General features: G+C 49.9%; 1 protein-coding gene across 1 annotated transcript in view; it reads left to right on the forward strand.

Moving 5' to 3' along the window:
* The first annotated feature begins 7,498 nt into the window (after window positions 1–7,498).
* The window catches only part of PLEKHD1 (pleckstrin homology and coiled-coil domain containing D1), a 38,117-nt gene continuing 28,123 nt past the window's right edge, over window positions 7,499–17,492 (forward strand). Inside the window, exon 1 of the mRNA XM_081290043.1 lies at window positions 7,499–8,123. Coding sequence (XP_081146169.1) covers window positions 7,975–8,123 — 149 coding nt within the window. The 5' untranslated portion in view covers window positions 7,499–7,974. The remainder of the gene's footprint in view (window positions 8,124–17,492) is intronic.

Genomic DNA, 17,492 nt, shown 5'->3' on the forward strand with positions numbered 1-17,492 from the left:
GGAACTGCAGGCGTGATCCCTGGGAGAACCAGCTGTGACCTTACGTGTTGCTCCAGTTTTGCCTCACACTTGAGGAGTTAGCAATGAAAAAGGGAATCAGAAGGATATTACCAGGGTTCACGTTACTAATCCAGTACTAACCTTAGGAAGGTGGTGTATGACTGACTCGGGGATGGGGAAATGTAGGTCCCATTCCCAGCTTGGCTACTGATCCCCATTGCAGTGCTAGTCATTGCCCAGTTTTATGATCTGGGTCTTGCAATGAGAGTCAAAGTGTGTGCCTCACTCTGTTGCCATGCTTATGGAGGGGTCCTGACAAATTCAGGAGCTGTCAGATGAGGGAGCCCAGCGGAAAGGGGGATGAGAGACCATTTGAGGAAGACAAACTGGATTGTTGGCCTGTACCTGGGATGCTCTTGGGGGCCCAGCTCAATAACCAGATTCTTCAAGGGACGCAGTGATCCTGTGTCCCACAGAGGGCAGGACCAGAAGCAGGTTGACTGTTCCTTTACTTACCACCTCATTCAGCGGCAGCATCCTATGAACCAAGCACTTTGAGGGAGCAAGAGTCAGTTCATACCCTTGAATAGTTTGTGTTCCATCGAGGGTTTCAAACAGGAAAACACAATTACCAGTAGTGAGGTTGTCACAAGAAAGCAAGACCACGGGGGCTAGGAGGACACATGAAGCCAGCAACCCAGAATGGGGCTCTGGGAGGCCTCCAAAAAGTGGTGGTACCTGAGCTGAATCTGGAGGCAGGGCAGAGTGAGCTAGGGGAGAGTTGGGGAAGATCCCCTGGGCAGGAGAATGTTCTGGGCAGAGGCCTGCTGGCAACACAAGAGCATGAGCTCTGCGTAGAAGTCATTCTGGCTGAAAGGGGAGGTGTGAGGCAGGTATGGAGAAGCGTTAGTCCCTTAGAAGATCTAATTTAAAAAACTACAGATCAATGGGCCTAGCTAGGGTCTTTATACTTCATGCTTTCACTCCAACTGGTGTCCCTTCTCTGGTTGGCCTGAGTTCCTGTCACCATGCAGGTGACTTGTGAATGTGGCAGTCAGTAGTTTCTAGGTCCTTGCACTCAGTGACTATAACTTTTCCTCTCCTCATCTCTGCTTATCTCCCCTACTTACTGGCCGGGGCCCAAAGATTCCACTGCTGGGCACCTATGTCACAATTCTGTGTAGAGGACCTACTCCTCCTGGCAGGCCGTCTGCTCTGCCTTTGGTCTGTTCCTTCTCCCCCTCCAACACTCCTTTGCCTCTGCTCCCTGGTTTACTTAAGGGATCATGACCTGGAACAGAAGTGTTTCCACCCACCACCTTCTGCATGCACAGGCTTCTACTACTGTCTCACCAAGGCCTCCCTCCCACACCTGGTGTTTCCTTCTGTCTCTGTAGCCCCTGACTTCCTGATTTCAGGTCTTCCCCTGGGCTAGGTGCAAAGGACAGGAGCTAGAGGAGAACCCATCTTATTCTCATCTCTGTCTCTGCCTTTGCCTTTGCTCAGAACTTTGAAAACCCAAAAAAGAACTTGCTGTTGGCCCCTGGGTAAAAAATTCCAAATTAATATGCTGAGAGTTCAAAGGCTTCCTTTTTGATACACGAAGCCCAAAGGGGGTTTCAAAGTAACGTGCCTGTGGTCTTTACATTCAGTATAGATGAAGCTAACACTGGGGCCCAGCTTCTGGCATTTGGTTCCCTGAGTTGCTAGTGTTCCAGTTTTAGATGAAAGACGAACACTCTGGCTCTCCCTCAGCTAGTCTGGGAGAGAGTGTGAGATTGTAACAATACACAGCTTATGGGTTTACTGGCCAGACTCAACACATCCACCCCTTAATCCAAATAAAATATTATACTTGCTCATAGAATCCAAATTAATGTGTACATTTTAATCCACACATCATCCTTGAGAGGGAGCACTTCCATTGTTTCTGAGCAGTGTGTTGCCCCTGGCGATGCCCTTGGGTGCCAAGAGCCCATGCTAGTGCTGTAAGTGGGTGGCAGAGCAGCAAGACATTCGGGCCACCCCCAGAAACAGTCTGCATTGGCAACCTTGGGTGTGAGCAATTACTGGGCAGTGAGAGGGCAGAGGCCTAGGGAGATATGACCCCTGCTGGTGAGAACAGAATCTGCATTCTAGTGCAAAGGAGTTAGAGAAATCTTGAAGAGGGACTGCCAGTGTGGCTTCAAGTGTGCTTCCCCATGAGGAGGTGAGACTTCCTGTGGGGGCCTGCTTGATCCTGCTCACCCAGAGACAGTGCTGCTGGTCCTCAAATGCCCATCCAAGCCCCTCCCCAACCCAACCTCCTTAGCACTTTGGCCTGTTGGCTGTGCCCCTGTGTGTGTGGCTCCCTGTCCCTCCCTTACCTCCCTCTCAGATTCTCCTGGGAGCAGCCAGGACTTGCACAGGCAAAGGAGCCTAAGACCAATCCTGATCTTACAAAGTCCAATCAAAGTAGGAATAGGATTCAACAAAAAGGTGTTTTAATCCTTGCCAGGAGAGGAGGGAGTGATCAGAAAAGGAATCGCAAACGATCATTTAAGCTGAGTCTTGAAGTAGAATTTGGGGAAGAAGAGAAGCACTCAAGACCAAGGAAAGGACAAGTGAAAAGCATACAAAAGAGCTTGCCAGCCTCTCAGAATGTCAGAAGCAGTGTGGCTGGTGGGAGTGTTGAGGAGAACAGATGAGAAGGGGGAGCTGACCAGGAAGGAACTTCCAGCCAAAGGGAGTCAGGAACTGCAGTCGTGGCATGGGAGCTCCAGCAGAGAGCTCGAAACAGACACATGGTCACTTTGAGCATGGAAAAGATCCTATGAGAGATACGTAAGCCTGGATTCTTTGAGGGTAGGGACAGTCATTTGGAAAGGCTGCTGCAGAGTCCAGGTGAAAGCTGAGCATGAAGTTGGGAGCTGAGGAAGACGTGGGGTGAGAGAAACAGGCCAGAGAGCTACAGTATTATCCTTAGTGCACAAGGCTATTGTTACAGCCTGGTGTCCAACCTGACTTAATGCCAAAAGTAGAGTCTGCCACCAAAAAATTGCTTTCAGAGGCTGGGATGTTCCTCTGGTAGAGCACTTGCCTGCCACACACGAGGCCATGGGTTTGATCCCCAGCAACACACACAAGATTGCTTTTACATCCTTTCTCAGGCACCCCATAGGTTCTATTCTATAGGGAAGTCAGAGTCTGAGAGGTCAGAATTCATTTGGTAAGCAAAGTAGAACAGGAAACTGCAACCCCTGGCCAGAGACCAAGCAAAGAGAATCAGTTCAGTGAGGTACTACATGTTCCACCCCACTCCCGATCCTCAAGGAGTTCACAGTCTCCTTGACTATGAAGAGAAGCAAACACACAGAAAAACTCCAAACCAGGAGGATAGACATGGGCTAGAACAGAAGAATCAGCAAAGATCCACAGCACCAAGAGAAGGGTGTAGTTACAGCTGAAATCAGTACCATGACTTTATCATGGACTCTAGAATGGGAATCCGAGTGAGGAAATTGGGGTCCTAATGTCACCAGACAGGGATCCAGGGAGTTCCCTCCAAAGAAAAGAATAGGACCTCATCCTGGCCCAGGTTCATTCTGGATTTTTGCCATTCGAAGTTCTAGGATGCATCAGAAGTAAGGCACAAGCGAAGATTTATTTAAGGACAGCAAAGGTGTATTGTACCCAATAAGTACATGTCCTCTCAGAGAAGAGAGATGAGTGAGGTGCCCTCAATTGACTATATATGTGATTTTTCTGGGAAGAAATGTGCAGGTTCTCAGCAAGCTTCTCTGAAAAATCAAGTTGTGTGACATTGATTTGATAATTGAGGTTCAGAATGTTCCTCTTGTTAAGCTGTCTATCCATATATCAGTTGTGGGCACACTGTATAAGTCTTTGAATCTGGTGACACTTAAATTAATTATGTTTTTATTCTAGTTGATCCATTCCAAACATATGCTATGTTCACCTAACTAGAAGGACAAGCATGACTGGTCATCTTGTTGCCATCTACTAAAGGTTTCTTTTCCTCTCTCCCTAAGAGCCCACCTACCTCAGAAGGAAGAAAGAGGTTCTGTAAAGGACACCTGATGCTGCTCCAGGGCCCAGCCTGGTGCCCAGATCTCCCATTTCTGCTACTTGGTCCTATAGGAAAGCTTGGGCCCAGCTCAGTCATCAAATTGACACTGGTGCTGGGACACCTTAGAGAAGCCAGAGTAGCAGCATTCCTGGGTCCTTCACTTGGCACCAGCCTGGAAACAAGTAGAAAAACCGTAGCCTGCATACCTGAGGGTGGGGTCAAGGACCGATGGGGGAGGAGCAGTGGAAGTGGTGCTATGGAAGAGCCATTTTTGTTCGCCCAGGGTTCTGGGAACTTTGGTAGCCCAGTCAGGATGTGATTCCAGGGAGACCCTATCAACATTCCTGACGGGGAATGTTCTGCTGCCCATTCCTGGCTTGAGTGAGCCTGTATCTGGCTCACTGTAGCTAAAGTATAAGATCAGGGCTGAGGCTGTAGCTCAGTGGCAGAGTGCTTGCCTAGTATGTGTGAGGCACTGGGTTCGATCCTTAGCACCATATTCAAATAAAATAAAGGCATTTTTCCATCTACAACTACAATTTTTTTTTTAAATAAAGTATAAGATCAGAGAGCTGAACCCCAGACAGTAGTCACATTATGCAAGTGTACATTCACTGTCGGGAGTCCCTTAGCTTCAAGGCTAGAATTTTACAGTGCAAGAAGAATTGTCTTTTTGGCTCTACAGGAACATTGATTCTTAGGTGAGTTGACGATAAAGTACTGGAAAAGGAAAAAAAAAAAGACTGAAAGGGATCTAGAATTTTTCCAGTCCAAACTTTAATTCACATGGCCCTATACTGCTGCAGGAAGGGTCTGGGCTTGGGATTTAAATCAAATCAAGGTGTTTGATTCTGCCAGTTTTCCTCATTCCACATGGATTTGTGAGCCTATCACATTCTAGGAAATGATCAGCTGTGTGACCTCAAGTAGACAACTTTTAAAAACTTGATTCTCATCTGGGAAATTAAAAATAATGTGTACCTCCTGGCCTATTGTCAAAATTAGATAAAATAGGTAAATCATAAACAGCCCACAGAGAACATCAACTCTGCACCTCAGCAGAGGAGGGGGGCACTTTAAGGGAACCTGCATTTCTGGACTGGTCTCACTGGTAAGATTGGGCATCCCTGACCCACTTGACCTGGGGCCCTGAACTTGCCTCTGACTTGTTTTGTTCTCCCCAGAATTCTTGGCCAAGCATTCGGCACTTCTGGGCAGAGGACACAGCAAAAGCAGAAACATCTTCTTCCACAGCTGACCTGGCATGACTTGGGCTGTTAGTTGAGGGGGACAGAAGTCACTCAAGTATCTAGTGATTGATCAAATTCATGTTATTTGTCTCCCAGTGGTATTTCCACACAGTCTTTGCCACTGTTAGTTACATCATGTCCAAATGTCTTATTTGCAAAGGAATGAGCAAAGATCGATTTCTCTCCGCTATTGAAAAAACCTGGGGTCCATTTCTTCCACTGAAGAAACTAAGCCCTTCCTAGGGTCATCTGGGCTCACACTACTCATCTCCTCAAAGGACGTCTCAAAATGACTCCTGGTATCCTGACTTTATCTCCTAGTGATGGCTCACAAACTCACCACAAGTGATCAAAACTTGAGAAGGGATGAATTTACTAAAAGAATATGAGGAGGGCCAAAGAGACAGGCAAAGCTTCCAAAACAATACTCAAAACCCTTCTGTACAGTGTGTGAGAAGGAAGCTTAATGCCACAGAACTCTCATGCAACTGTTGTGTGCTACCAGGAACTCACCTCCCCATGACCACCACTACAGCCACAGTGGACACCCAAAACAAGTCACATGTCTCTGCATGCTTCTTCCTTGCATGTATCATCTATAATTCAAAGTCCTGTCTCTGCCCTGACCAGTGAACTGCACACACAGGCAAGTTTTGATTGTTTGTTGATATTGGGACTTGAACCCAGGGACAATTTACCATTGAGTTACATTCTTTTATTTTCTATTTGGAGATAGGTTCTTGCTAAATTCCTTAGGGCCTCACTAAGATGCTGAGGCTGGCCACAGACTTGTGATCCTCTTGCCTCAGCCTCCCTAGTTGCTGGGATTACAGGCATGAACCACTGCACCAGGCCTAAGGCAAAGCCTTTAGTAGCCATCTTAGAAAAGTAAGACTTCTAATGTGGGAACATTTCCAGATATTAAATGGGTCACAAACTCAAATACAGGGAGGAGCCAGGCAGGTAAGACAATAGGGGATTACAGGGTCTCTGGAGAGTACCCCTTTAGGCATTCAGGTCAAAAATGTTAAGATGATGTGAAAATGATGATAAGAGTGATAAGTGATTGTAGTGATGGTGCTGAGGAATTGACTAGAAAGGGGCAAGAGGGAACTTTCTAGCATGAGGGAAATGTTCTGTGTTTTGCTTTGGTGAGTGGTTACATGATGTATGTGGTGTATACATTATTTGGTGTATACATTCACCAAATGAGTAGTTAAGATCTGTTCATTTTACAATATATTAAGTATACCTCTTTTTTTTTTTTTTTTTAACTTGGGGCAAGTTAATATGTCCAGCTGTAAATTAATTTGGCCTTCAGGCTACCCATTTCCAAGTTTCTGTTACAATCTTTATCTCACATATGAGGAATCAGAGACCTTGAGCAGGGAAAGTGATTCCCCAAGGGCACAAGTGAACGGTGACTTGTGGCCAGCTTCTCAGCCTGGGGAAGATAGACTGTGCGGTCTGGGAGCTGCGTCTTACTGCGCAAACTCCGTGCATTTGAAGAGTCAGTCGCAGTGCTAACCCAGCCTTTCCGAACACCCGCTGGGAGGAAGGCGTTCCCCAGGGACTGGGCAGTTGTCTGCCTGGCCAGAAAGTGAGACAGTCACTAAATACCTACCCCAAGGAAAGCCGAAATGAATGGAACACGCATCCCTAGGGAGTATTGGCCAGGCGCGCAGATAAATCACAAACTGCACTGACAGTTTGAGATTAGCATTGAGTGCCAAATGCCGACACAGGCAACCAAGTTCCAGGAGAAGAAATCCGATCTGAGAGAGGCGACCGCGGCGGTGCAAAGCGAAATCCACAAGAGAGGCCGGGCAGAGACCAAATCTTGATGGAGCTTCCTCTTGGGGCGAGCACCTAGGCACTTATCGAAGTCTTACCTGGTCACCGGTCTGCCCCAAAAGGTACCGCTATACAGGTGAAAAAAAATCAAGGCTCCTGCAGTTTACAGTACTATCCAAAGTCTGAGTTGTAATCTCAAACCCAGTTCTTTGACTCCACGCCCGAGATCCTTCCTCTCCTCTGCCCACTGGGGAGTAGGTCTCTGCAGAGTGACTCCCGCCCATCCCAAAGCGACTTGTCCCGTGATTCGATGCAGGTGCTGCACGCCAGAGGGAACTGGAGGAATGCTGGGCGCCCGGGGTGGGGGCGGGGAGGTTCTGTAGCCAAATCCTCTGCCGCACAACCCGCCGGGACCTTCCGGACTCCGGGAGCAGGGCCCTCCAGCCGGCGCCCGCCCTGATTGGTGCTCGAGGTCGGCCTCCAGCTGGCTCACCTGCCACTCTCAGCCAATCGAGGACACCAGAATTAGGGCTGTCACCGAGGGAGGGGGAGATGCTGCGGGCGCGCGTCTGAGCTGCCCTCCCCGCGGAGTTCCCGCCAGGCCCGCGGCAATCCCGAGCCTTAGTCCCAGCCGCCGGCTGCCAGCCCCGCGGCCCTCATCACCGAGCTCGGTGCCCCGCGCGCTTTAATGCAGCAGCTCCAGCCCGGGCCTGCTCGGCATCTCCGCTCGGTGGGACGCGCCCCGACGGTGCCCCGAGTCGTCTGCGAACGCTACCCCCATTGCCTCCCACCGTCCACCCGGTCCCTGTTGGCCCCCGGGGAGAGCGTGGGCCCGGCCGGGGTCAGCCCGGCTGAGGCAGGATGTTCACGTCCAAGTCCAACTCCGTGTCGCCCTCGCCGTCCCTAGAGCAGGCCGACTCCGACGCGCTGGACATCAGTACCAAAGTGCAGCTCTACGGGGTGCTGTGGAAGCGGCCCTTCGGGAGGCCGTCAGCCAAGTGGTCCCGGAGGTGAGTGCGTCCCCAGAGCCCCCAGAGGACCTCCGGGAAGGGAGCTCCCGGTCTCAGGACACCTCCCATCACTTCCAGTCACTGTTCCGCCTCTGCCTTCCTCTGTGACCTTGATCTCACTCCGTTTCACTCTGCACTGGCTCCCCATGAAAGATGTGGATCTTAGCTGCTAGAGCTGGAGTGGGACCACCCGCCTGGGGGAGGTAGTGGATTCTCTGTGGAATAAACTGAGTCCCGAGTGGGGAGCCTGGGTGTGGGCTGAGATCAGGGCTGTAGCAGGTCAAGTTGGGCCAGACTCTGCCTCCAAAGGAGAAGCCCCATCTTCAGCCACAAGACATCTTTCCGGACCTTTACTGTCAACTCGTTTTCCACACCCAGGTCTAGAGGAGCTGGCTAGAGGTGGAACACTATTGAGCCAGCTTCTGACTTCGGCCAGGAGAGAGAGAGCAGGGCCTGGAAAAGTCTGTGCCATCCCCACCTGGATGGGGGGGGGGGGGGCGGGGATACATTGGTTCTGCTCAAAGGACTGATCCTTTGGAAGTGGTGGTGGATGGAGAAATCCACAGCAGACCCAGCCCCATCCTTCAGCACCAGCTTCCTCATCCTCCCTCAGAGAGGACTCCCCAGAAGTCAATAGCCACTTTCCACTAACAAATGGCCTGGGAGGTTTTGGTATTGGGACAAGGGGAATCTTATAGCTCTGGGCTTGCAGGAAGCTCCCAAAACTGGCCTCAGGTGCCATGGGCCATCTTCTGCACAGTTTTTATCCTCAAGCCAACTTTGGTTCTGAGATTTGCTACTTGTATGGCCTAGAGAACTTTAGACCCTGTCACAGCCCTTCCCTGGAGGTTGTGACCCTTCCAGGAAACTAGGGGTGCATCTATATACCCTTTCCCCATCTTATACCAAGAGTCTATCCCGAGCAGAGGGGCCTCAAATGTTCTTAGGATCACAGATCATATTCTGATGTTCAATTCTGATGAATAATTTAATATTCCTATAAAACTGCAGAACAAATGAAGCTGTGGACAGCATTTCATATTTTCCATACCCGGTTTTATGTATTTTTATTACTTTTGACAGATTTCTGAGATTTAATGTAATACACACTCCTTGAGTTCCTCCAAAATTCTTACCTCTCATGCTCTTAATGGAGATTTGCAGCAGCACGAAGATTGTATGAGGGGCTTCCAGGGTTGAACTGCTTGAGCTGTAGCCGCTGAGGGTGGGGAACAGCCTGTCTCTGCCTGGGCTCTTGAGTGGGGGTGGGAAGTCTTCTTGAGATGCAAGTGCCATTAGCAGAATGTCCCCTCCCCTCTTCTGCCTCAGCTGCTCCAGGCGGCAGACACTCCTCTCCACTGGGTCTGGCTGCTGTCCCAGGTATTGCCTCTGAGTCTTGTCAGCCAAGACTTTTCTGGCCAGGCATTTTCACCTGATTGCATCCAGTAAATGCTAGGTGTCTGGGACCCCCAGCTCATGTCCCCTGGGCCCCCTTACCACTATAGTTTCAGTAGGGACCTGGACCCACAGTTGATTTGGGGGCTGAGAAGCATCCAGGGTAGACTCCCAATTTAACCACAGTGATATGTTTGGGGTACCCAGAGAATCTCATCAGTGAACCCCACAGCCACCCTAAAAAACATCCAGTCTAAATCAGAACAATGCATGTGACCCACAAATACAACTCCAAGTCTAGCCCTCTAACCCCCTTAGAGAAGATTTTCACTTCCTTCCTCTGGAGCTGCCACTGGTAAAAGACTCCCACTCCTCAGGGCTCAGGCCTGTGTTCATAACCTCTGTTTCATACTCTGGAATTGACTGTCTCTGTCTCTCTCTCTCTCTTTCTCTCTCCACACACACACACACACCACAGATTTAGCCTTGAGTCAGCAACAGCTAGCCTGGGTGGGTCTGGGAGTGGGGGAGGCCTGATGATCCACTTAACTCCCTCTTGCTTCCCAGCAGGGCCCCCTGCGCCCCAGTTTCCCATTTGTGAGGTGGAGTCTCTGGACCTCAGCTAATTAGCAGCCAGGGTAAGCTTGGGAACAAGGCTTGCCACTGCAGAGCGGTCGATGCCCTGGCGGGGCAGCTAAGGAGAGAGGGCTTGGAAAGGCTCTGTCTGTACTGCATAAATAATGAGTGGGCAGGATAGAACTGCCTGGGGCTGGCTGGGTTCTATAAACCCTCTTCCCCTGGGGCCTGCCTTAGGAAGCATACCTCCAGCCCCCACTACCCAAGCAGTCCTTCCTTCCTGGGGTGGGAGGACCCCCTGAGCTCAGTCCAATCCACATTCTAGTCTCCCATAGGCAACAGAAGGGGAAGGGAATCTGGGGAGGTATTTATTTATTTTTAAAGAGAGAGTGAGAGAGAGAGAGAGAATTTTTTTAATATTTATTTTTTAGTTCTTGGTGGACACAACATCTTTGTTGGTATGTGGTGCTGAGGATCGAACCCGGGCCGCACGCATGCCAGGCGAGCTCGCTACCGCTTGAGCCACATCCCCAGCCCCACTGGGGAGGTATTTAGAGAGTGATTCAATAACTCTGTCCTCACCTTAGGCTGTGAACAGTGGTGATGCAGGTGCCCAGACCTGGGAGGCTCTGAGACAAGGGGAACAGATTAGGGAGTCCCAGCCTCAGCCAGGGTCAGCTCAAGTAACCAGAGGCTTCTCAGATTCAATACTTCATCCAACACTCTAGCCCCTCTCCCAAATTAATGCCTCCTAAGACCAGAGCCCCTGATGAAGAGGGCCCAGCCAATTCTTTCCTTCTTGGGCAGAATGGTAGATCTCTGCCCCAGGGAGCTAAGACTCATGGTGCCCATCAGGTACCCAGAGTTCCATGGAAACAGCACCTACATGTTGCAGATCTGCAACCTGCAGACATGGCTCAAGAATCTGCCACACCCACTCCCTTTTAATAATCAACCTGTATTCTCCAAACTTCTATCAGAGTGGCAGCATGAGGGGGCGGAGGCTTGGCCAGGAGGCAGCTGGAAGCTTGGGATTCCTGCAAGTATGTGTGGGAAGGATGGGGGGAAGTGATAGAGCAGGGAATCTCTTTCAGCATTGGTGAAGGAGAGGGATTTGGAGGACAGTGTCTTCCCCAAGAAAATAAGTAGTGAGCGACTTACTTTATTCTAAAGATTTCATAGTGTTTTTCACTCTCTGGGAAAACATTACCTTCTTCTTATCCCAGGATTGATATTCCCTATACCCACTGATAGCAAGGAAAATTGGGGCACAGAGGCAGGGGGAATGTGCCTTGTCAAGTGTCTCTAGATACCTCTACCCATCATCAAGGAGATGGGCAAAGTCTCTGGACCACACAGCCATAAAATGAAATGACACACCTGTTAATTCAGGCTTCACTGGGGTCAGATTTGTCCAGACAGACAGGTCTACTGGAGTCAAGTGAGTTAATTGTGCAAACAAACCTCACTTCTTTCCCACTCCTTCCCTTAGTGGCTGTTGATGTCCTGTTTGAAAATGAGTCTCAGCTGGGGGGGGGGGAGGCAGGGTAAGTAGGGGGGGGGGGCAGACCCCAAGCTTGAAGGCATTTCAGCTTCCTACATCTGGGACTTGAACATAGAAAGAAGTTTCTTCTGAGAGCAGCTGTGGATATGGTGGAACTGGAAGCTAGGCTGAAAGGCCGGAGCTCTGAGTTTCAGTCCCTGCTCTGCCACTGACTAGCTGTGTGTCCCAGGCTGTGGCATGTCTCCTAACTGGCTGCCAGTATCTCATCTACAAAGTGAAGGTGAGGTGAGGTTTTTTGTTTGTTTGCTTATTTGGTACTGGAGATTGAACCCAGGGGTGCTTAACACTGAGCCACATCCCCAGCCCTTTTAAATACTTTATTTAGAGACAGGGTCTCACTACTGAGTTGCTTAGGGCCTCACTCGTGATCCTCCTGCCTCAGCCTCTGGAGCTGCTAGGATTACAGGCGTGCACCACCACGCCCAGCTCAAATTGTGTTTTCTTAAACTGTGTTCCACAGATGATTCTAGAGGTCCCTTGAGTCTACCCCAGGGAGTGGGGACCAGGTGGTAGGGTACCACCAGTGTCTCCACAGTAGTTTGTGTTTGGTGCATTGAACATGCCTTTGCTATATTGTTTGAAGAGTTCTGATAAAAAAATTGTTTGAACCTCTTTGAATTTGATCTCTCCAGGAGCCGACACACTCCCCCTGCCAACCAACCTGCTGTCTCAGATGCAATGCTAGCCAAGCAGCATAGGTCAGGATGAGCACCCCCTGAGCATACAGGCCTTTGGACAAGAAGGGACAAACACTGGGGGCTCTGCCCCTTCCATCTCCCTTCTGTCCTTCTGTAAGGACACTTGATAAGCTGTCCTTTCCCAGCTTCAACCCCCACACCCACTCTTAGGATCTGAGGAGCTCAGATTGAGGGGAGTAAGGGCTGGACATATTCTGGAAGTCTGTGCGGCCAGACTGGATGTTCTGCCTTCCCAGGAAATGTAACTCACACCTAACTCCACAGACTCTTGCCCTCCTGAAAGTGAGGTAACCTTGGCCCCAAGATCAAATGCTACAGGGAGTCTACATCCTGTACCCATGTTCCTGCTCCCACCTGGAGGCTCTAAACCCAGACTCCCTGAATGTAAATTGCTAGCTGGCTGGTGTAGGTGTCTCTGTTGCTCTAGCAGAGGGGGGACTCAGTTCATTCCTTGGTCTCCTCTACCCTTTCCCACTGCCACACGGGCAACCCAGCCTCTTATTCTTGGTGGTCATGGGTCTAGCAGGCTGAGCTGAGGGGCAGGTGTGGCACCAAGGAGGAAGAGGAACACTTAGGTTATAGAGGTGTAAACACCCTCGTGCTGAGTCTTAGCTGCCTTGTTTCTCAAGCCCACTATGTCCACCATCCTCTCTTGACCCTGTAGGACTCAAACTCTTGCATCTTCTTGGGTTCCTCTTCTGCACCTCCCCCCATTATTCCTCCACCCCATTTTCCTTCAACCTTTGCCCCAACATCAAATTTCTCTCACTCTTGTTATACAAAGTCCCTCCCAGATCCTACTCCCAAATTGGGCATCTGCATCTTGAAACCACAAGGAGCTCATCAAGTGGACTGACGAGGCCTTTCTAACAGGACCCTCCCAACTGGGAAGGTGCCTGCATGTTCCTCGGCTCCAGGTGGATCTCTCAGGAACCCAATGTTAACCATAAAACTCTGGTTGAGACCTTACTGAATTCAGAGCACAAGGGTGGGAGAAAGGAGGACCGAACTTAAGAAAACCCCTGTAGCTCAGTGGCAGAGTGCTTGCCTGGCATATGTGAGGGACTGGGTTCCATCCCCAGCATCACATGAAACTAAATAAATAAGATAAAGGCATTCTGTCCATTTACAACTACAAAAAAATTTAAAAAATAAAATAAAATAAAACCCCTCCTGGTTCCCCAGTTCATGCTAGATGGCTCCTAGGTTCATCCTGTCAACCAAACTAGAATCCTCTGGTGTCTCCCCAGACTCACATCACCTGCCCTGGTCTAATTGTTCAACAAGCCCTGCTAGTTTTTATCTCCTATTAACTCTAAGTTGTCCCTTCACCTGGCCATGGTCTCCTCAAATCCCCACCCCACCCCACCACACCCCATGTCTAACACTACAATTTAACCTCACAGGACTTGCTTAAAACCCACTGCCACTTCCCTGACGGCAGGAAGAAGTCCCACTCTGCTCTGAGTCTCTCTCTGACCTTAACTCCCTCCTTAGTGTCCCCACCCCCACACACTGGCTACCCCTTTTGGACTTATCTGCCTATAATACCAGACATGTTTTGATGACCTGGATCACACTAGTTTCTGCATATTCCCTTCTTTCTGTCTGGACTCTCACTCGCCATTCTACTTCCTCCCAAATTCCTAAGATATTTATATTTACTCATCAGAACCCTGCTCGGCCATGAAAGCCTCTCAGAGAACTCCCCTGGCTGGGCCCCTAAACCATTCAGTCCCCCTGCTGGGCACTCCTCCTGTACCCTGATACAAACAGACTCTGATGCCACATTTTGGTGCTTGACAATGTCACAGTGATCCTCCCGGTGCTCTGTATGACCGCAGTGTACCCTGCTGTTTTACAATGTTGCCCTACATCCTTTACAAGTATCCTAGCGTTTACCAGCGGTGTGATCTGGGGCATATTACTTAATTTCTTGCGCTCTAGTTTCCTCACCTACCTCTTGTAAGGAGTGAATGAATTAACACATATAAGGAGCTTGATAGACATTAGCTATTTTTTAGTTTATTGATTTCTATGTTCTCTCTCCTCATTCATTTCTTAGCTCCTTGAGGGCAGGGACTCATTTGCCATAGGGTATAGCATAGCAGCTGCCCATTGAGGTGATTCCTTAATGCTCTGTGAGCCGAGCTGAGCAGGAGTTTGCAGTTCCTTTGCCAAGATCAGCTCTAGGGATATATGTGAACAATTCCGGGTCATAAGTGATGAGGAAGCCTCGGCACAGGCAGTTGAGAGCTTGGACTTCTAAGCCTTTGTGTGACTTTACTTACCTTGCAGTTCCTGCCAGAGCCAGGCATGCTCCTGCCTCAGGACCTTGCATCTGCAGGTCTTCAGCAGAGACAACTAACTGGGTTCTAAGTTTGCCACTTACTAGTGGCTCAATCTCTCTGTGCCTCATTGAAATAGAAACAACACACCTCCATCCCTTATAGTTTTGGTGAGAAATCTAAATAAGAGAATATCAATGCTGGGCACAGTGGCACACACCTGTAATCCCAGCGGCTTGGGCGGCTGAGGCAGGAGGATCCACAGTTTGAAGCCAGCCTCAGCAACTTAGTGAGGCCCAAAGCAACTCAGTGAGACGCAGTCTCAAAATAAACTATAAAAAAGGGCTGGGGATGTGGCTCAGGGGTTAAATTCCCCTGAGTTCAATTCTTGGTACCAAAAAAGGGAACATCAATAAAACAATTGGCAAAGTGAGCATCTTGCTGCCTTCTAAAAGTTCCTTAATCTATAGGTGAAAATTCTGTTCTTTAAGACTGGAGAGAGGAGGCAGCCATGCTGACACACCCTTATCCACATTCACTGGGCTCCCCACAACCCAAAGGGGCAGGTGGGGAGGGTCCTAAGGACTAGGGCGAGCAAAAAAGCCTCCCTCCAGCAGGGGCTGTGTGAGCACAAATGAGAGAGGAGGTGAGAGGGGGACCCCAGCAGGAGCCTCAGAAAATAAACACTAATAGTCATAAGAAAAGTAAACACGTCCTGAATCTTTCCACGGTCTTCTAAGCCTTTGTGTGACTTTACTTACCCTCAAGCTGCACTCAAGGGAACCAAGGCCTGAGTTTAGGATAGCTGCACACTCCCATCCTCTCGATCTTTTCTTGCCTTCTAATCATGCATGGTGGCAACTCTTACCACGTCCCCTTTTCTCTGCCTCCTCCCCCAAATCTGTCCTTGACACCACAGCCAGGTAAGCCTTTTGTACATCAGGCCACGTCATTTCTGCTCAAGGCCCTCCATGACTCAGAGAAAAACACAGCCTCTACCAAGTAGCCCTGTGACCTTCAGCAAGTCATGTCACCTCTCTGTTTAACATGCAGGGAGCACCTGTTTCCTAGGGTAATTGTGAGTGTTCAAGGAGTTAACAGAGGTAACTGCTCACAGGAAAGCATGATTTGTGGTAAGAGCTAAAAAATGTAGGCTCACTCCTTAATCTCAGTACCAGAGCCACAGGGCCTTATAAGAGCTGGCCCAGCCATTTTTGGTCTTGCTCCCTCTGCTTCAGCCTTGCAGTTCCTGCCAGAGCCAGGCATGCTTCTGCCTCAGGACCTTGCATCTGCGGGTCTTCTGCCTGGAGCACCTCCCCTCTTCCCTCACCTTCTTCATTAAGCTTCTTCTGCCCACCTGCTTAGTATAACCCCTGCCCCACCCCATTACCCGGCAGAGTCAGGTTCTGGGAGGACCTCTTCCTGTTTCCCAGAGGGCCAACTCTCTGCACAGGGCAGTGGGGAGGGGAAATTGAAAAAGAGGGAGGAAGAGAGCCTGAGACAGAGAGGGAGGGAGAAAGGGAGAGGGAGAGGGAGAGGGCCAGAGAAAAAGAAGGAGAGAGAGAACCTTCCTCTTTTTGTCAAGGCTCAGGCCTATAGGAACAGGGCCCCTCCCTCTTAGCACATTTAACCTTAATTACCTTCCCACCTTAGATACAGTCACATTTGGGGTTAGGGCTTCAATGTGAATTGGGGGGTCAGGCAGCACACAGCAATATTTCAGAAGCTGTTGAGAGGGGTAAAGGCAGCTTGTGCTGCTTGTCTCACCTTATATGGGGAGGTACATATTCATGCCAGGTGTCCTGGGTCCTTGCCAACTGGCAGAGTGATGAGCACAGGCTCATTTGGTTTCCCAATAATCACATAAGGTCAGTGTTCTCGCCCCAGCTCTATAGACAAAGAAACTAAGACTCAGAGCTGCACTACCTCCCCAAGGGTCTCCCAACCCACCTGGAAAAGGGCAAGTCTGTTGGATGCTGAAGCCAATGTTCTCACCTACTCTGTGAGGTCCCTTGGAAAAAGCAGGGCACACCCACTTCAGTCCATGGGACAGAAGTGGTGTGGCCCCACCCTCCAGGAAACTAGCAGCCCTCTCTGGACAAGCAGAGCATGTAGGCTGTGGCAGTGGGTGCCGAGTGCCAAGTACCCCGCAAGTGCAGGAGGGGCCCAGACGTCAGCATTGGGTGAGGAGCATGCAGCCCGATGAGGAGCGGATGGAGGGCATTTTGGGTAGAGCAGCGTGACCTCCATTTGCAGGGTCATGCAAGGACCAGGGAGGCAGCGGGCTCCACACTCCCCTGGAGCACAGAGACACTGAAGGGTAGAAGTGGTGGGAGAGCTGAGAATGGACAGAGTCAGCTGTGGGAGGCCCAGAATGTCACTGAAGTTCTGCAGTGGCTCTTGGTAAGGAGGGCAGGGAGGTTCTGTAGTATTTGATTTTCATTGTATTTTCCCTGGCCCATGTCATGCCATTGATGCTGTGTCTCTGAATGCACAGCAGCTGAGAGTCACACTGTTGACTACTGGGAGTCCATCTTAGCAGTCCAACATACCCCTGCTTTGAACTCTCCTCCATGCACACACCCACACACTCAACAACTCGGAATCTTCCCTACTTTCTGCTCATATTGTATCGCTATAACAGTGGCCCTGGAGGAAGGAGCCAGTACTTGGGGTGTCTCTGAGCCTCAGGACCTTTGAGACCAAACTGGATCTTCCCCCTGTGGGGCATTTGGTGTCTTATCAAAGTTAGCTTTAATCATTAGTTTTATAAGAGTCCCCAGGGAAGGGCCCTGGGGGTTGGCATTGAGGATGCACCTCCTCAAAATTCAGAAAGCATCGAGGTCCA

The sequence above is a fragment of the Spermophilus citellus genome (assembly GCF_964194105.1).
Source record: "Spermophilus citellus genome assembly, chromosome: 4".
In the NCBI taxonomy this organism is placed as follows: Eukaryota; Metazoa; Chordata; class Mammalia; order Rodentia; family Sciuridae; genus Spermophilus; species Spermophilus citellus.